The following is a 16,991-nucleotide window of genomic DNA, read 5'->3' as shown; positions in this document are numbered from 1 at the left end:
GCTCAGAGTTGTCATTGCCCAATTTATTTAATCCCGCGATCGACCTGCAGTGCCCCGGCGATCAACCGGTTGGACATGCCTGAATTACAGTTGCTCAAAACAAGCTCAAGTGCTTCTTTACAGGAAGCAGTGACAGATACAATCAACTTGGCAAAACTGAGTTATGCTGTTGTAGGAAAGGAAGCCATTGTCTTTTTTCCGGCCAAGATTCCTTGCTCAGTAAGTAAAACAGCATCTCATACTGGTGCCTCCTTTTGAAATCATTCAAGTAGAATTCCTTTGAAATTCTCATGGACACCTCTAGATCAGTAGCATGCTTGCTTTAAATAACAATAATGATAATAATCCTTCATCTGACCACTATCATTTGGAAGAAAATCCAGTTTCAGGGCCTCAGTGTGGAATGTACTGCATGTTTGATTGGAGTCAGTCCTGCACTGATTTCTCCTGCAAATTGTTAATCTTATGGCTGATACTTCAGCTACCCAAATGGATGTTTACTGCCAACAGCACCTTCGGGAACAAATAGCAGCCAGGGAAGGGGCATTTTCCAGCAGAAAAAAGGAACCTGATCCAGAAGCATGTTCCAGATTGGGCCCTGTGAGTGATTTTATTTCAGAATAAAGTTAGTCAGATTAATAATAGTCAGGATCTTCCTGCATGGGGCAGGGATCCTGAAGCTGTTTTCTTATCCACAATAAATTTAACTGGGCTCTTTGGCTGGATCAACCCTTTGGATTTCCCAAATATACTTTGTGCTCCTTGTTTCCCTGATAGTGGAAGACGTTCACAGCCGCTGCTTTTAACAGGGTCTCCTTGCTTTCCAAGGAGAGAAGGCTGGAGAGTTGTTCCATTCGCTTTCCAAAGAACGTGGACTGGAAAACTTGCGTCTTTTGTAATAATCCCTTTATGTAAAAATGTACTGTTGAGCAATTATTGCAAGGCAAAGAAGCAACACACGGTCAGGCTGTGTTAGGTTTGCAGCAACAATAGTCCTTACATAGTAACAAACAGTAACGTTCAGAAATGCAAATATGGTTGCTCTAGAGAACGCTGAGGTAACCATAGCAGATTTAAAATAAACAGCGGGGGCTGATGCCCATTGAGAGTGGCAGGGAGACCAACAGTGGGCATGCAACCACAGCCCTTGGGAGACAGGGGGAGACAGGTAATTCTAGTTTTGTCCCCATCCTCAAGGGCAACACTGAGACTAAGACTGTGTACACACGACACTCTTAAAGCACATTCTTCCCCTCAAAGAATTATGGGTAGTGTAGTTTACCCCTCACAGAATTACAATTCATAGCAACCCTTAGCAAACCACAGTGCCCATAATTCTTTGAGGGAAAGAATGCGCTTTGAATGTATGTACACAACCTAAGGAGGAGGAGGGTTACAAGCAATGCCACCAGGGGTATGGGTTGAGGGACTGACGGAGGGGAGACTGAGGTTGGTGGGGTGGTCTCCACAGCAAAACAAAACAAAAGCATTTCTTGCAGCAGCTCTCCCTGCCTCCTCCTCCCATTCAACCTGCTCCTATCCTGCAGGTTGATACCAGCTGACCATCCAAGTCAGCGTCGGTTCCAGGTTGGGGGGGGCATGTCTTCCTCACTGCTGCCTCCATTTGCTTGCCCTCTTTCTCTGGGCTGCAGCCTCACACCACCCCAAGGGACTGCTCTGTCTCCTCACTCAAGTCACCACTTGCATTGTCAAAGGAGGTAAGGGGAGGAGAAGTGGGGCCAAGGGGCTCCAGAGATTGGAAGTGGGGGCCCTGCAGAAGAGTTGTGACCCCTGGCACCAACACTGATAAGATCGTAAGAGCCCCCCCTGCTGGATCAGGCCCATGGCCCTTCTAGTTCGCCATCTTGTTTTCACTGTGGTCAACCAGAGGACTATGGAAAACCACAGGCAGGACCTGAGTGCATTAGTACTCTCCCAATCGGTGATTTGCAGATATTGGGAAGCATGAATAGGGTTGGTATTCAGCAACTGGCGTTTGGAGGCATATTGCCTCTGACAGTGGAGAGGGGAACATAGCCATCATGGCTAGTAGCCCTCAACAGACATCCTCCATGATCCAAATGGCTGAGGTGATCTGCTGCACTGATCTGAGCCATAAATTCACACCTGTTGGTACTGGCCCAGAGCCACAAAGGAGGCTTTGGATACTTAATACCAATATTAAGCAGCTGGACATAAAAATCCACACTCCTTGGAGTTTGGTATTCTACTGAAGGCAAAGTATGGGGACTCAGATCCAGAGGAGCAGATCTGCATGCAAAATCCCTAGATCCAGCACCTGGCCAGGCATTGTGCAGGTGTTGTGTTCCTTTGCCACAGATGCAATGCCAGGCAGAGGATGAGAGTTGCCAGCTCACATCTCCCATGTGCGGATTGTGTGTGGCGAAGTCTAAGGGCTGTTCCAATCTAAGCTGACAGCGTTAATCATCTCTTTGATGGGGAGAAGGAGGGGGATCATCCTGCAAAGCCTCCGGCAGGCAGCCTGCTGTTGTGCAGGAATGTCCCTGAATCAGGGCCAGCATGTCTCATTTGTCTCTGGCCCGCTAAGCCTTGTAGGAACAGGAAGAAGTCTGGCTTGCCATTCAAGTCAACAACGTTCCTGCCTTGCCTAATAATATGAGGCAGTTGGGCAGCGCAGAGAAGTTTGATTAGATGTAGGTTTGCCACGCATCTTTCTTATAACATTTGTTTATTCATTGGTTCATTCGTTACACAGATACTCTGCCTTACTACCAGGGAGTTCAAGGCAGCATTTCTGATTCTCTCCCCATTTTATCCTCATCCCTTCCTTTTTTATCCTCTCAGTAGCCCAGTGTGCTTCATTGCTTTAGTGGGTTTTAGAGCCATAGAGAGGCACTCTAACCACCTCACCTCTGCAAAAGGCATGGTTGAGAAACAGCCCTGCGCCAAGCAAGAGATTGCCAAATCACACCGGTTCAAGCTAAGAAAATGTGGATGGGCCGGTTTCAGTTTTACCACAAGACTCTGGCGTTGCAAGTTTCTGCATCTTGTTGGAACATGTCCTTATGCCCTTGCTCCCCCCGCTCCGCCCCCCAAATGCCTTTTGCTCCTTCTTTGTGGATCCTTTTACCAACTCAGGCCAAGTTTGAGCAAACTGGGATCCCTACAAGCACTGGGAAGTCCAGTAGAGAAGGTTGTGTTGTTGTTTTTTTAATGTACCTATTACATACGCTTCAGGTTACATACGCTTCAGGTTACAGACTCCGCTAACCCAGAAATAGTGCTTCAGGTTAAGAACTTTGCTTCAGGATGAGAACAGAAATCATGCTCCGGCAGCATGGCAGCAGCAGGAGGCCCCATTAGCTAAAGTTGTGCTTCAGGTTAAGAACGGACCTCCGGAACGAATTAAGTACTTAACCCAAGGTATCACTGTACTTGAACTCCACATTCTCCATGCTTGTTTCTACTTCACCTGCAATGTAAAAACAAGGAAACCAGCACTGGTGTTCTGAGATCTAAATTCATTGTATAGTTAAGGTGTTGTGCAAAAACTGGGGGGAGGGGGAGGAATTGCTTCATGCTGCCATGCTTTATGGTGGAACACGTTATTCCTCAGCATCTAAATTATGAGTTAATTCAGGAGTTTTGCTAAACACTGACAGCTACATACCTCAGAGCTAAAGTCACACAAAGTTTGCAAGATCTAAGAACTGAGCTATGTGGCAGCTCAGATTGAGGGCCTCTCCAGACTGGTGTTCTTGCAGGCACACTTTGCAACGTGTCCTTGACACAATAATAAGTGCATTAGTGGTGGATTTATCCTGCTTGAGTTTGTTCTGCAATGCTTCCCCAGTGCTATCATAGAACTCAAAGGGACCCTGAGGGTCATCTAGCCCAACCCTCTGCTTTTCAGCAATCTCTACACATGGTTCCCCATCCAATTTGAAACCCATACTGGACCCTGCTTAGCTTTGCAAATGTGCTAGCAGTTTTATTGCTGCTCCACTAGGGGGTGGTCATTGCTGTCTGTAGGGGCTACGGTACAACAAACCTAGGACAAAAATAATCCAGAACATAATTCAGAACAAATAATCCATAACAAAAGGTTATGGGATTTCAGCAGGAGATTATGGGGTATGCATGGACTATTTCATGCAAACCACCCCAAATCATTTAGAAATGCAAACTATTGATAGTGGTATTGTGTGTGACGGATCCAGTAGTGTCATGGGCACAAATAATCATGGATGTGGAATAAAATGGATGTCTCTGGAGGCGAAACCTATAGGAATGCTGGCATGAAATGAGAACTCCATACATAACTTCTCCACCTGCTTCTGTTACTGTATTCCAGACTGCTGCAGCAGGAGACACTGGGGCCAGCGCAAGCAGAAATTCCCCAAGATGTCAGGAACCACAGTCTGCCCAGAGAAAGCATCACAAAGAGGTGAGTGAGGCTGGAGTGAACCCTTCCTCACAGAAATGTTGCCAGAGAATTGGGTGGTTACTTAAAATCAATGCATTTGATTCAGTCACCCACTTCTTCTGGGTCCTTCTTGCCCCTAGAAGGATGTCAGGGCCGAGATAAGTCACAGCTAGCAGATTTGCGCTGTCAGGATTTAGGCTGGAGCTTCTGGGGGTTGTAGCCCAGAGGGTTCTGAGGGCACCATGTTGGCTAATAACCTTCTTGATTCCTCAGTTCCCCAGTGTCCTAGGCTTGCCCACTTCCCTTCTGACAGTAGTTTGCAGCCCTAACCCCCTCTTCCCAGTTTTGTCTTTCATATTCCATGGTTTGCCCTGCACCTTTCCTTCCTTCATCTTTCTTGTCTTTGGACTCCCTGGCCCTTGATTTCCCAGCATCCAGGTTTCCTTCCCAATTCCTAACCTGCCACATGCAACCTTTTAAATCCAGCCATGCTGACAACTTCCCCTTTCCTCACAGAATTACAGCTACCAAATGTTTAGTTCCTTGAGCAACTGAACATTCTGATCGTCACCCCAGGCAAACAGTATCACAGGTTTCATCTTCATAAGTGCACTGCAATGTTGATATATGCTCTTTAATGCTTCCTGTGGGCTGGATGGCAATGGGACAGACCCAGTACAACAAGTTCATCAATCTGTAACTCTCCCATGGCTATAAAAGGGTCTAGATTTCATATCTAAATCACTGGAAGTTGAGCAAACCCTTAGAAAGGGTTGTTGGATAGTGTAGGCATCTCAGTATACAGTGAACAAATGTTTGTGCGTGAAAGTCAGTCTCCTTTTCCTGCTGTTTTCATTCTAGGGGGAACCCAACCAAAAATTCATCTGAGAGAGGAATTCTTAATCATCCTAAGGAGAAGGTAACAAGTCCATCCTTCATTCTAAGGACTTCCTTGCCCTTTGTCCCCTTCCCAAAAGCAGGTCAGCACACAGACATCATCATCATAATGTGTTTACAGCACATGTAAAACATAGCAAAACATCAAACATTGAAAGCTAAATAAAGACAAAACTATTTACTCTCTGCTATTCAAGGCTCACATCGTAAGAGTTAATCTTCCACAACACTTGTTTCTAATTCAGAGTTAGAGAGGTTGACCACATGTCTCTGGAACAGGCATGGCACGAATACAGGTATATCCCTCACTTTCTTGCTTGCTAGTTTACAACCAAGAGGAACAAGTGCTTTAGCGTCAGGTGTGCTTAGTGGAAAAGGGTTGCATGCTGTGAAAATTTATCAGTTGATGGTCTCACTCAATTAACACTCAGAGCAGATGCACTGAAATCCACAGGACTTGAATACCTCATACCTGGCAATCTTTGGGGATTCTAAGGAGCAACAGCAACAACAAATCAGCATAGGTTTGCAATCATTGGTTAAAATCAGTGAAGCTTTGAAAGGCTCAGTCTGCCAGCTCAATTCAAAATGGTACCCTGATGTCCCCAGACATAGATGAAAAGCTTTTCCTTGATCTTGGGAACCATCCTGCAGAATTTAGTTATGATATCTTAAGACTTAACAGAGAAATGTGTAGCATATTCATATAATTGCATGTGTGTGTGTGTGTAATAGTTTAGAATTTATAACGATAAATTATATTAATAATTGCTTAAAGCTAAACTTAGTTGTGACTAATTTAAATCCCATTGAATTCAAGGGATCTACTCTGAGTAAGACTTAAGTTTGAATTCAACATAATAAACAAAATACTTTAGGATGCTTTGCTCACTTTCCCTCTCTCTCTCTTTCACACACACACACAGAGAGAGAGAGAGAGAGAGAGAGAGAGAGAGAGAGAGAAGAAAGGGTTACTGCAAGGCATCAGTGACATGCCCAAAATCTCCTAGTATGCTTTAAGTAGATTTTGAACCTAGATCTTACGTTTTCCTGGTCAATTCAGCATTATACAGTAATTTGCAAGGAAAAGGCAGTTGCCAAGAACTGATGCAAAATCTGCAGGGATGTCTATTTCATGTATCTTAAAGGTAAAGGGACCCCTGACCATTAGGTCCAGTTGTGGCCGATTCTGGGGTTGCGGCACTCATCTTGCTTTATTGGCCGAGGGAGCCGGCGTACAGCTTCCTGGTCATGTGGCCAGCATGACTAAGCCGCTTCTGGCGAACCAGAGCAGCACACGGAAACGCTGTTTACCTTCCCGCCAGAGCAGTGCCTATTTATCTACTTGCGCTTTGACGTGCTTTCAAACTGCTAGGTTGGCAGCAGCAGGGAGCTCACCCCGTTGCGGGGATTCAAACTGCCAACCTTCTGATCGGCAAGTCCTAGGCTCTGTGGTTTAACCCACAGCGCCACCCGTGTCCCTCTTCATGTATCTTATTCACCCACAAATCTACATTCTGCCTTTCAAGTCAAAGGCCCTTCATGCTTTTTTAAAAAAATAGATTTATGAAACAAACCAGTGAAAGAACTAAATACTCACAACAGCTGTTTAAAAGCCCAACACAACACTGCTTAGTAAACACAGTCTGCAACCTTTTTTTTTTTTTTTTTGAAAAGGTATATTGCAAAGGTAACAAAGGTGGGGCCATGTGTACTTCCTTGGGGAGAGAGCTCCAGAGACATGGAGCCTTGAAATGCGCACAGTAAATGGAGAACAACTGCATTGTCCAGTAACTTTGTCTGAAAAGAACCCATTCCTCCATCTGTCGGATCCTTTCCTAAGGGGGATATCACTTTCCCGGGTTAATGCTTTTTTCATTCTGAACGACAGCCAGCAGTATCCTTATCCTCACGCCAACCCTTGCGATCACAGAAATTATCAGAGAATTTGGCTGCTGCTTCACTTTATTTTTATTGTAGGCCACTTAGAGGGTCATTGCGCAAGAGCGGCATCTGAAAGGGTATCCCGTCAAAATAAATAAAATCAGAATTTCTGCAAATGTTTTTGGCTATGAGTTGAATATATTAAAAAAAAAAACCGAAACCCAGCCACGAGCATGCTTAGGTTGACTCTGCTGCACAATATTTGGATTCTGATGCTTGCCTTGGACGTTCTCATCAGAACTCAAATATCATCCATATTTGACTTTAAAAATTGGTATTTGGCCCCCAAAATTGGAATTCAAATTTTGACATTCAAATCATCCGTCTAGCAGCAGATGTCATCCATGCAGCCCGTGTGAATCTGCCTTTGATGTTAATGGCAGGCTTTTAATCATGGGCAGCGTATTTACATAGCCAGTGCAAATGCATCAAACAGTGGGAGCTAGGAATACGATTCTTCGCTGCTGTTTAACATCTGACTTTAAGCTCATGCGGATCCATAGAAGTAAATCTGGAATGCTTCGTTTAGTGCACTAAATTATCTGACTTGTATGACGGTATGGAATGCTATTTTACAGAGTTGCCGAGAAGTGAAAAAGCGTTGATCTCCAACCCCACATCCCAGAACATGTATTTTTTTCCTCTCGTGAGTCACAACAAAGGAGGAAGAACCACAAATCTTAGGCTTTCTCCTCTGACCCACAAGGAGAAGAGAAAAATGGTTCCCTAAACCCTGATTCTTGCCCCCACCCCACTCTGGTGTTTGCAATACTCCTCCACCATTTCTTTGTTCAATATTCAGTGCAGCTTGAAAATAGTCATACATTCCCTTCCTTCCTGTACCATCAAGTGTTATGGGATGCAGGAAAGAGCTGACCCCAAAGAAAGGGCAAAGCAAAGCAAAACTGCTACACAAGTGGGTTGTGTCTGTGTGGGCGGAACATTTGTTTAGTCCTGAGCAGCATCAACCCTTAACAGTCATCTAATTAAACAATGTACCTTCAGTACAGGCGTAATTCCCTGAACTAGTGACCTGATAGCTCCTGCCCACTGGAAGTTTTAACAGACAACGGAAATCCAGCAACCCCTTCTCAGGACACAGAAAAACTGTTAAGAGATCAGATGCACTGATTCAGCACACCTGACTTCCCACCTGTCCCACCAGGGCTGTTCCAGTCTCCTGCATGGCTTCATCCCACATTACGTTTAGCGCAGCTGCTCAGGCTAAGCAAACCCAGAGGGTGTAGCCCAAACCTCTGTACAACGTTGCTCCGACTACTGTTTCCTCCCCTTTGGGTTCAGTGGTCTGTTGTGGTTCTGTCACTGCCATTGGGCAAGAACCAAAGATGTCAACAGGCTTTTTCAAGTTCTGTTTCTTTGCTTGATTTGGCAAAATCGCCCCTGATCTCAGCATTTGAGTTTTCCGAGTGCAGGAAGGTTTTCATCAATGAACATGTGTTTGTAGTGTTGTAACCGAGAACTCCTGTATATAATTTGGGGCTTTGTTAAGGTTGTTCTATGTTCTTTGCCAGTCTTCTCTGTGACCTACCTAAGTAGACATTCCAAAGAAATATTGATTGGTGTTAACTTCTACCACTTTAGGATTTGCTCACACCAAGCCTTTCTCAGTCCGGTTTGTGTCCCCACTCACTGAAGTCCAAAGTAAAGGTGGACCCAACGATGAGGAAGCAGTTTGATTTTGGCATCCCAGTGCTGATGGAGAAGCAGCACTTCACCCTGGAGACCTGGGAGAAGCTAAAAGAGCACAAAGTCCCTTACGGCTGGCGTGGCTTGTCATATTCAGGTAATGGGCTGGGGACATGGCTCTAGAGGGCTACTCTGTTGTATGGTACATTGGATGCATACACTGTGATCTAATCACCCTAGCTCTAAACCGGGCTCACAATGCTCTGCTCCAGGAGGTGTTGGTGGCATAAATACACATGAACCAATCTTGGTGCAAACAAGCGACTGCCCATGGCAATTTTTTGTAATGCCCAGGGAACTTCATACCATCCAGTGCCTGCCAGATGGTCCTAGAACACATGAAGCAAGAATACATCCTTTCTTGGGGCCCTGTGCTTGGCACACTCCATTAATTGATGCTGGTATTCATAACCTCAGCAGCCATGTTTGGACAACATGGTAAGCCATAAAAGCTTGCTGCCAAATCGCTCCCGCTTCACTCATCCCCTGGCATGAGCAACACATCATGACCCTTGCCTTGCTGGAACCTGTAAGCCAGGTGTTTGTCTCCAAACAAAGCAGTATCTGAAGCCAATGTTTTGTTCTTTTGCTTCCCCGTCATGGTTTGTTTGAGAGAAATAAAACATGAGCATTAAGTTTGTAAGGTCGTAGCTCATGATTCCTCGCTCCACTTGCGCTAGGGGAGGAGTGATAAGGCAGGGTGTGCCGCTCACATGTGCTCCTCATTCACATTCAGCCATGGCTCGTGCCTTAACCAGGTGTGCACATTCCGTTTCTGCCTAATCATACATTTTAATTTTTTGATCTGTGTTTATTTCCGTGGATCACAACCAGTGATAATGCAGAGAATTTCCATGTGCTGAACGATTTGATAACATAGGTGGGCTTCTAAAAACAACAACACATTCCTGCCCCAAAAGAAAATAGTCCCCTCTCTTCAACCCAGCTGTCAAAGTTGGCCCTGAGAAATAAAGATCTGGTCCATTGGGCTGAAATGGTCCCCTATCCCTGATTTCTCATGTAACCCAGTAACGGACAGCGGGGCAGGTTGGCAGTGTTTCCCTGGCTTCCCGACAGCTGAATCACTGTTGTTGACTTGGAGAGAGAGGGCAGAGCCATGCCAAGCATTTCCCCACCCAAAGGTTCTAAAGCCCAGGATCAGCGTTGTTGCCTGTAGTTTCTGCACATCTTATCTGCAGCTGCACCCAGAATCTCTTTTCCTCCTTTATGCCCACATGCCACTGCTACTTCTTGGTGCTTCCCACATGGGAGTTGCCCCACAGCCAGTGGAGTACATCACACATCCAGGTTGCCTGATCCAGTCTGAGGTGATGGGGAAGGGGGTGACTGATCCTTATCAGGAATGATATACCACCCCTGATCAGATGTTGAGGAGTGATGTTGTTCACAATTTATGCGACCCAAAAGAAGCATCCTTCCTCTCTGCTCGTTCTGCATGTATTCAGTGAGCATCCTATACAGTGGTACCTCGGGTTAAGTACTTAATTCGTTCTGGAGGTCCGTACTTAACCTGAAACTGTTCTTAACCCGAAGCACCACTTTAGCTAATGGGGCCTCCTGCTGCTGCCGCGCCACCGGAGCACGATTTCTGTTCTCACCCTGAAGCGAAGTGCTTAACCTGAAGCACTATTTCTGGGTTAGCGGAGTCTGTAACCTGAAGCGTATGTAACCTGAGGTACCACTGTATATAAAAAAGGGTGCCTTCTCTGAATCAGCAACAACTGAAGGACATGGGGAAATAGGTAGCGGAAGAAAAGGAAAAGAAAGTCTTTCTTCATCTATCAGCTGCTCAAACCCAAATGAATTTTCAACGTTCTACTTTCTCAGCAATGTCCCAATGTTTGCAAGTGTCGTCATTTTGACGGCAGGCTTCACACAGGCTCTGGCATCTCTTTAAAGAGTTAGATCTGAAGGGAGAGGAAGCCTTTGAAAACACTGGTATCAACGCCTTGTGACATTTGCCCGAATAAAAGGTCCCAGTGTCTTTGTGATGATTAACTTGAACCAAAAGCATTTGGCACAACCTACTGCATTGTTGTCGCTGCTGCCGCCGCTGCTGCTCATGGCCATTGGCTTTTGGGAATTATCTCACTTCCTACCACATTGCCCACTCTTCCTTTTCTTCCAGGCACGCTGTCTGCCTGGCCAGCTGATGTCCTGAATCTCTTAACTGGAAGTGAATGTGGGACATGCTTCAAATCAAAGAAGCAGTGTAGGGGGGAAACTGGCTGCAGAGAGTTTTTGGAAGTGTGAAAGCTTCTGCCTTGAGATGAGTTTAGCACAGAAGCCATGGTGGCAAAGCACCTTTCCTGGAGTTCCCCAGCTCCCTGCACCCCACTCTGTAACCGGTCGCATGGGGAACTGTGGTGCATTTAAGCAACTTTGGACTCTGGGTGGGGCTATTGAGAGTTGGAGTGCAACAACATCTGGAGGCTGTTCAATGGAAGTCATCCAATTTAAGTCATGCTCAGAGCCGATGCACCAAAATCAGTCAATTTAAGTGCATTTATTTCAGTGGGTCCACTCTGTGTATATTATTATTATTATTATTATTATTATTATTATTATTATTATTACCCCGCCCGTCTGACTGGGCTTCCCCAGCCACTCTGGGCGGCTCCCAATAGACTATTAAAAACACGACAGAACATCAAACATTAAAAACTTCCCTAAACTGGGTTGCCTTCAGATGTCTTCTAAAAGTTGTTTGTTTCCTTGACATCTGATGGGAAGGCATTCCACAGGGTGGGCGCCACTAGCGAGAAGGCCCTCTGCCTGTTCCCTGTAACCTCACATCTTGCAGTGAGGGAACCACCAGAAGGCCCTTGGAGCTGGACCTCAGTGTCTGGCCACTAGGGTGAGACTCAGTTTATGCCCTACTTGCATGTTTCATGTTGGTGGGGCAGGTGGGAGTGAGAGGAATCCACATAAAATGCCTTAGATGGTGGCCTTGCCTTAGATGGTGGTGTGTATTACTTCAAAATGGACACCCACTCTGCTGCCTTTGAAGGCTTCTCCTGCTAAGTGGGGCCCTGTGCCTTCTGCCCACATAGTCCTGTCCTGACGGTATCACTGAGAGGAAAAAGTGGGGAGCTCCATGTGGAAGAAGAGGGAAGAGAAGGAATTAAGGCACCTCAAACAAACGCTTCATCTCTATTATCTGCAGGAGTTTGAGCTACCACAAAATGAGTTATTCAAAACAATGACTCAAAGCCATTAATCAACTTGCTGCAGTTCTCAATTGATTCATCATGAACTGTTACTCATTGATTTTGAACAAAAGAACCCCCACCCCAAAAGCTGCTTTGTGCTGGGGAAATAAGTAAGCAATGTTTTATTTGGTGGAGATAGCGTTAAGACATCCTCAACATACTATGTATATTAAGCTGTTCCAAAATTCAATTCATGGATGTTTCAGGGCTCTGTGGAAGTCAAACAGATCAGAAGCTCATTATGTTCAATTCCCTGATGTAGTAAACAAACTAGCTTGTACCATTTGTTTTCAACTAATCAGTTTCAGAGATTCATAGTTCCTTCTGTATCCACTTTGCCCAAAGTGGTTGGCAGCAAAGAATGACACAAGCAATCATTGGGGTGGCAGAGAGGGAACACATCCATCAGCCTTTTGTGCTTGGTACCGCCCTTCTCCTGATGTGCATCTATGTGTTCTGATTGGCAGCAATTGCATCCACCGTGCAGCTCCTCAATGACTCTGCCAGTGGTAGGCTCTTCAGCAAGACCGGGCTCCCTGATGGCTGCAGCCGCTGTGCTGTGGTTGGGAACGGTGGGATTCTGAACGGCTCTCGTCAAGGCAAGGAGATAGACGCTCATGACTTCGTCTTCAGGTACAATGGGGTTGGCATCCCTTCCTCTTAAGTAGGGACCCAAATCCAATTTGCAGATGGGTATAGGTGTAAAAAGCTCCCCGAAAACCCCCGTCAGAGAGTTTGCCAAACAAAAATAAAATATTGAATCTGTTGTTTCTTCTGGTTAACACCTATGTATGTCTGAAAATACCCCTTACAGGCTTAATGGGGCAGTGATCAAAGGCTTCGAGGAAGATGTTGGGACGAAAATCTCCTTCTATGGTTTCACAGTAAACACCATGAAGAATTCCCTCATTGCTTATGCAGAATATGGCTTCACGCAGATACCACAGGGCAAGGTACATACATTGATAATCTTATCTGTTCTTCAAAGGTGAGTGGGAATGGAAAACCAGGAGCCAGGAATGGATGGAGTATCTGGAAAAGAGTCTATATATGGCTGGCTGACACCCTGGAACCCATACAGCAACATTTTGTGCCACATGCAATTCTTAAATTTCTATTCTGTGTTTTGCATTCCTCCCCTATTTTTGCTTCAGGACATCCGCTACATTTTCATCCCCTCAGATCTACGAGATTATATCATGCTGAGATCCGCCATATTGGGCACTCCGGTCCCAGACGGGTATGACAAGGGAGATGAGTAAGTAGGTGTTCCGTGTCTGCTTCTCTGTCCTTGCATTCAGTCCTCCTGGAGACATCCAGAGCAGATTCAGCTAGGAACATCAGCCGCTGTTAGTTCTTAGTGTTGACATCCCTTTGGTCACATTTTTGCACTCTGCTTTCTGTTCAGCCTTAATGTCTCTGTGCTTCCAGTTCCTACTGAGGCAGCTCAGAGGGCAACCTTTCAGGCCGGCAAGCTAACCCTGCAGTAAATAGGTTTTTCAGCAGCCAGACCCCATTGCTAAAAAAGATCGTGTTATCTTGTTCTCACACTTCTGGGGATCGTAGTGCAGTTGTAGCGCATGTCTCCACAACTGTAGATGTGCTTCCTTCAGTCTTCAGTGATGCCAGCCCTATTTTTCAGGCATTCCACTCACGGTTGAAGGGAATTTGCAAGCAGGAAGCAAGGCTGCACTGAATTAGGTATCTTTGCATCCAGCACAAATGTCTGAAGTGGGGAGGGAGTTGTTGCAGGTACAGGATTCTACATGATGTAGAACCTCAGTTGCTCATGGTTCCTGATTGTGTGAGGGGGGGGTTCTAGGTCACATGGAAGCCTTTAGACACATGATAGTGCCCTCCTTTCAGATGTTTGCACAATATGCGCAGATGACAGTGGGAGGTGCAACATAGCTTCACTTCCAGAACACCCAACCAGAGCTATTGTATCATGAGATTGTATTCCGTGTTGTGTGGAAGTCCTAAGATTGAACTCCCATGTCAGTGGTGTGACACTGGTCTTGCAGAGTTTCTCATAAGCACTGAAGAATCTTTTAAAGTTTCATGGAAACTGTTGGGAGGAAGTTCAACTGATCTCATGCTTTCTCTTTCGATGCTTTGTAAGAGTCATGGGTCTAGGGTGCAGGGACACATGGTGAGATGCTTGTGTCCAAACAAGAAGCACAAGGTCTTCCTTTGCGCAAGCATGGATGCAAGCCTATGGCTGGAGCTTACCTTTTATTTTACCTTTCCGGTTCCTTTTCTAAAATTGCCTGCAATTATTCTCTGACCTCTCTCTCATCTCTCTCTCTTGCTCTGTGTTTCTCACCAAAATATCCCTTGATTGCTTTAAAAGCTCTGACTGGCAATACTGCAAGCTCAATCCCACCCACGTTCCATGAACTCTTCATACATTAGTGATCTAAGAGGGGCAAGCACAGGGTAGGCTGGAAGCTTGAGGCATGCAGGGAGATGGAAGGTTTTCAGCACCATTTCAGTAGCTCAACCTCTGGACAGCAGGTGGGAAGGAGGAATAAGCAGAAATCCCTTCTCCTGGACCTCATCCAGCAGCAGGTGCAGATGGGTTCCATTTCCCTCTGCAAATACCATTTGGATTTCCTGTTCCAGATTTCTGGAGAGTTATTTAATTTTTACGCCATCCATTTTTAGTATTTTTATCGTGGCGCTTGACAAATGGTGCAGTTTTTCTGCTTTATGTACTGCATTGTTTTTCTCCCCCAGTCACAGGATCAGTTCAGAGCTGTCTAATTGTTGTCATGTAACAAAACTATTTTTATTTGCTCTATTTCCACAGGCCACAACAATATTTTGGATCTGAGGCATCTGCAGGAAAGTTCAAGTTGCTGCACCCTGAATTCGTGCATTACCTAACAGAGAGGTAATGTTTTGAGACTTTGAACACCACAGCAAAGCCTGTTTTTTAGCAGGACACGACCACTGTTGGTGGAGTACAACTCCCTTTATCCTTGTGTATTGGCCATGTTGGAGCTGGGGTTGATAAGAGCTAGAGCCCAGCAACACCTGGAGATTTATGGCTTTCCCACCCTTAATATGCAACTTAAGTCATGCTAAGAGTAGGTCCACTGAAATCAACATACATAAACACATTGATTTCAGTGGGTCCACTCTGAGTATTACTTACACCACCCAATAGCAATATATGTACTACTTATATCATGTCAGTGGGAGTGAGAGGAACCCACATATTATCACATGAAACACATACAGGGTGGGAACATTTTCAGCTCAGGGGGCTAGATCCTGAGCTGTCTGCAAGCCCCACTTTCAGCAGGGATTGGCCCCATTCCAGAGATCCTGATTGGAAACTCAGGAACATAGCCAATTCTAGCTTGGCTTAAAGTCACCATCAGTCAGCTAATCACTACCAACTTCATGCCTGCATTTGGCAGGATTGGCTTCACTCTGGAGTGCAGATTGGGAGTTTGAGTGGAAAGAATCCCAGTGGGGCTTGTGTTTGGAGCCAGATTTAAAAAACATGGGTACAATCTCCACTTATCAGGGAGCAATTGAGCGTGCGCTCGAAGGCTCCTGAACCATTTCCTTTGCGGTCGTTTCTTTACTGGCCCAGCAGCTGACGTCATCTGTGGGTGGGTGTAGCTTTGGGGAAATTAGGCCAAATTAGGACTCTGACAGGTCTAACTAGGCCAGCAGGTCAGAGATTCCCCACCACTGACCATTTGTTTGTTTGTTTGTTTGTTTTCATTATTCAATATATATACCTCAAAAGATCTCAGGGCGGTGTACAACATTAAAAACAAATGACCAAACATCAATGATAAAAACATAATAAAAACATAGTAAAAAACATACTGACAGACAGCCTAATAGTAAAATAATCATAATAATAACAGTCCTCTTCCCCTACACTTGTACCATAGCTGTCAACGTTTCCCTTTTCTTGTGCGGAATCCTATTCGGAATAAGGGAATTTCCCTTTAAAAAAGGGAAACGTTGACAGCTATGCACTTGTACATACATATGTAGTAGAATTCTGATTGCCCTTCTTTGTCGATGGTGTTTGAATCTCTGGCTGGCGGAAGGGACAAAGGGAACCGTGAGTCACCTGAGTAATTTGGGTGGAAGACTGATACACAATTTCTTGGGGTTTGTGCAGGAATCTTGCCTTTAATTCCATTTTGTATCATGTGAGAGGCAACACCAATGGGCAAAAATTCTCTGTATGTGGAATGCTAGCATGTCAGGGAGAAGAACAGGCTGGACGTTTGAAATCTTTCTGATTGCCACATTCTTATATGGCCCATGGTTCGCACCTGACACAGTCAATTGCTTAAAAACTTCTTTTTTTGTTAATAACCTATAAACACACTCCTGTGCTCCTCTTCTATTTACAGGTTTTTAAGGTCAGAAATAATAAACAGCCAGTATGGACATCTCTACATGCCCAGCACTGGAGCCCTGATGCTTCTAACAGCTCTTCATACCTGTGATCAGGTAAGAGTCTTTATACCGCTAACTTTTCCAGCAGCTGATAAACTCAGCATCGGGGGTGGAGACCTAAGCCTAGTTGTGACGGTGACTTCACACTGCGTGGAAAGGGGAGAAGATGACTCTCACACACCTAGCACCAACGGGGAACATAATCAATTTCCTCCCAACACCTGCAGCTAGAACCTCTGTGACTCTGCGTGGAGAAAAGGGGCAATTTTCATGGGTAATCTGAAAGCGCAAGCACACCGTTAGGTGCCGAATAATAATAATAATAATTTTATTATTTGTGCCCCGCCCATTTGTCTGGTTTGCCC

The 16,991-nt window shown here is 45.3% G+C and overlaps 1 protein-coding gene across 1 annotated transcript in view; it reads left to right on the top strand.

The window, feature by feature from the left end:
- Positions 1-16,991, top strand: part of ST6GALNAC2 (ST6 N-acetylgalactosaminide alpha-2,6-sialyltransferase 2) — a 35,816-nt gene that overhangs the window by 16,412 nt on the left and 2,413 nt on the right. The window contains exons 2-9 of the mRNA XM_079966152.1: positions 4,337-4,429; positions 5,270-5,327; positions 8,852-9,053; positions 12,657-12,822; positions 13,004-13,142; positions 13,344-13,447; positions 15,002-15,085; positions 16,581-16,680. Of these exons, the coding sequence (XP_079822278.1) occupies positions 4,337-4,429; positions 5,270-5,327; positions 8,852-9,053; positions 12,657-12,822; positions 13,004-13,142; positions 13,344-13,447; positions 15,002-15,085; positions 16,581-16,680 (946 nt within the window). The remainder of the gene's footprint in view (positions 1-4,336; positions 4,430-5,269; positions 5,328-8,851; positions 9,054-12,656; positions 12,823-13,003; positions 13,143-13,343; positions 13,448-15,001; positions 15,086-16,580; positions 16,681-16,991) is intronic.

Source organism: Podarcis cretensis (assembly GCF_951804945.1).
Source record: "Podarcis cretensis genome assembly, chromosome: 2".
NCBI lineage: Eukaryota > Metazoa > Chordata > Lepidosauria > Squamata > Lacertidae > Podarcis > Podarcis cretensis.
Note: the sequence above shows the minus strand (reverse complement) of the source record. Positions and strands in the feature narration are given on the sequence as shown.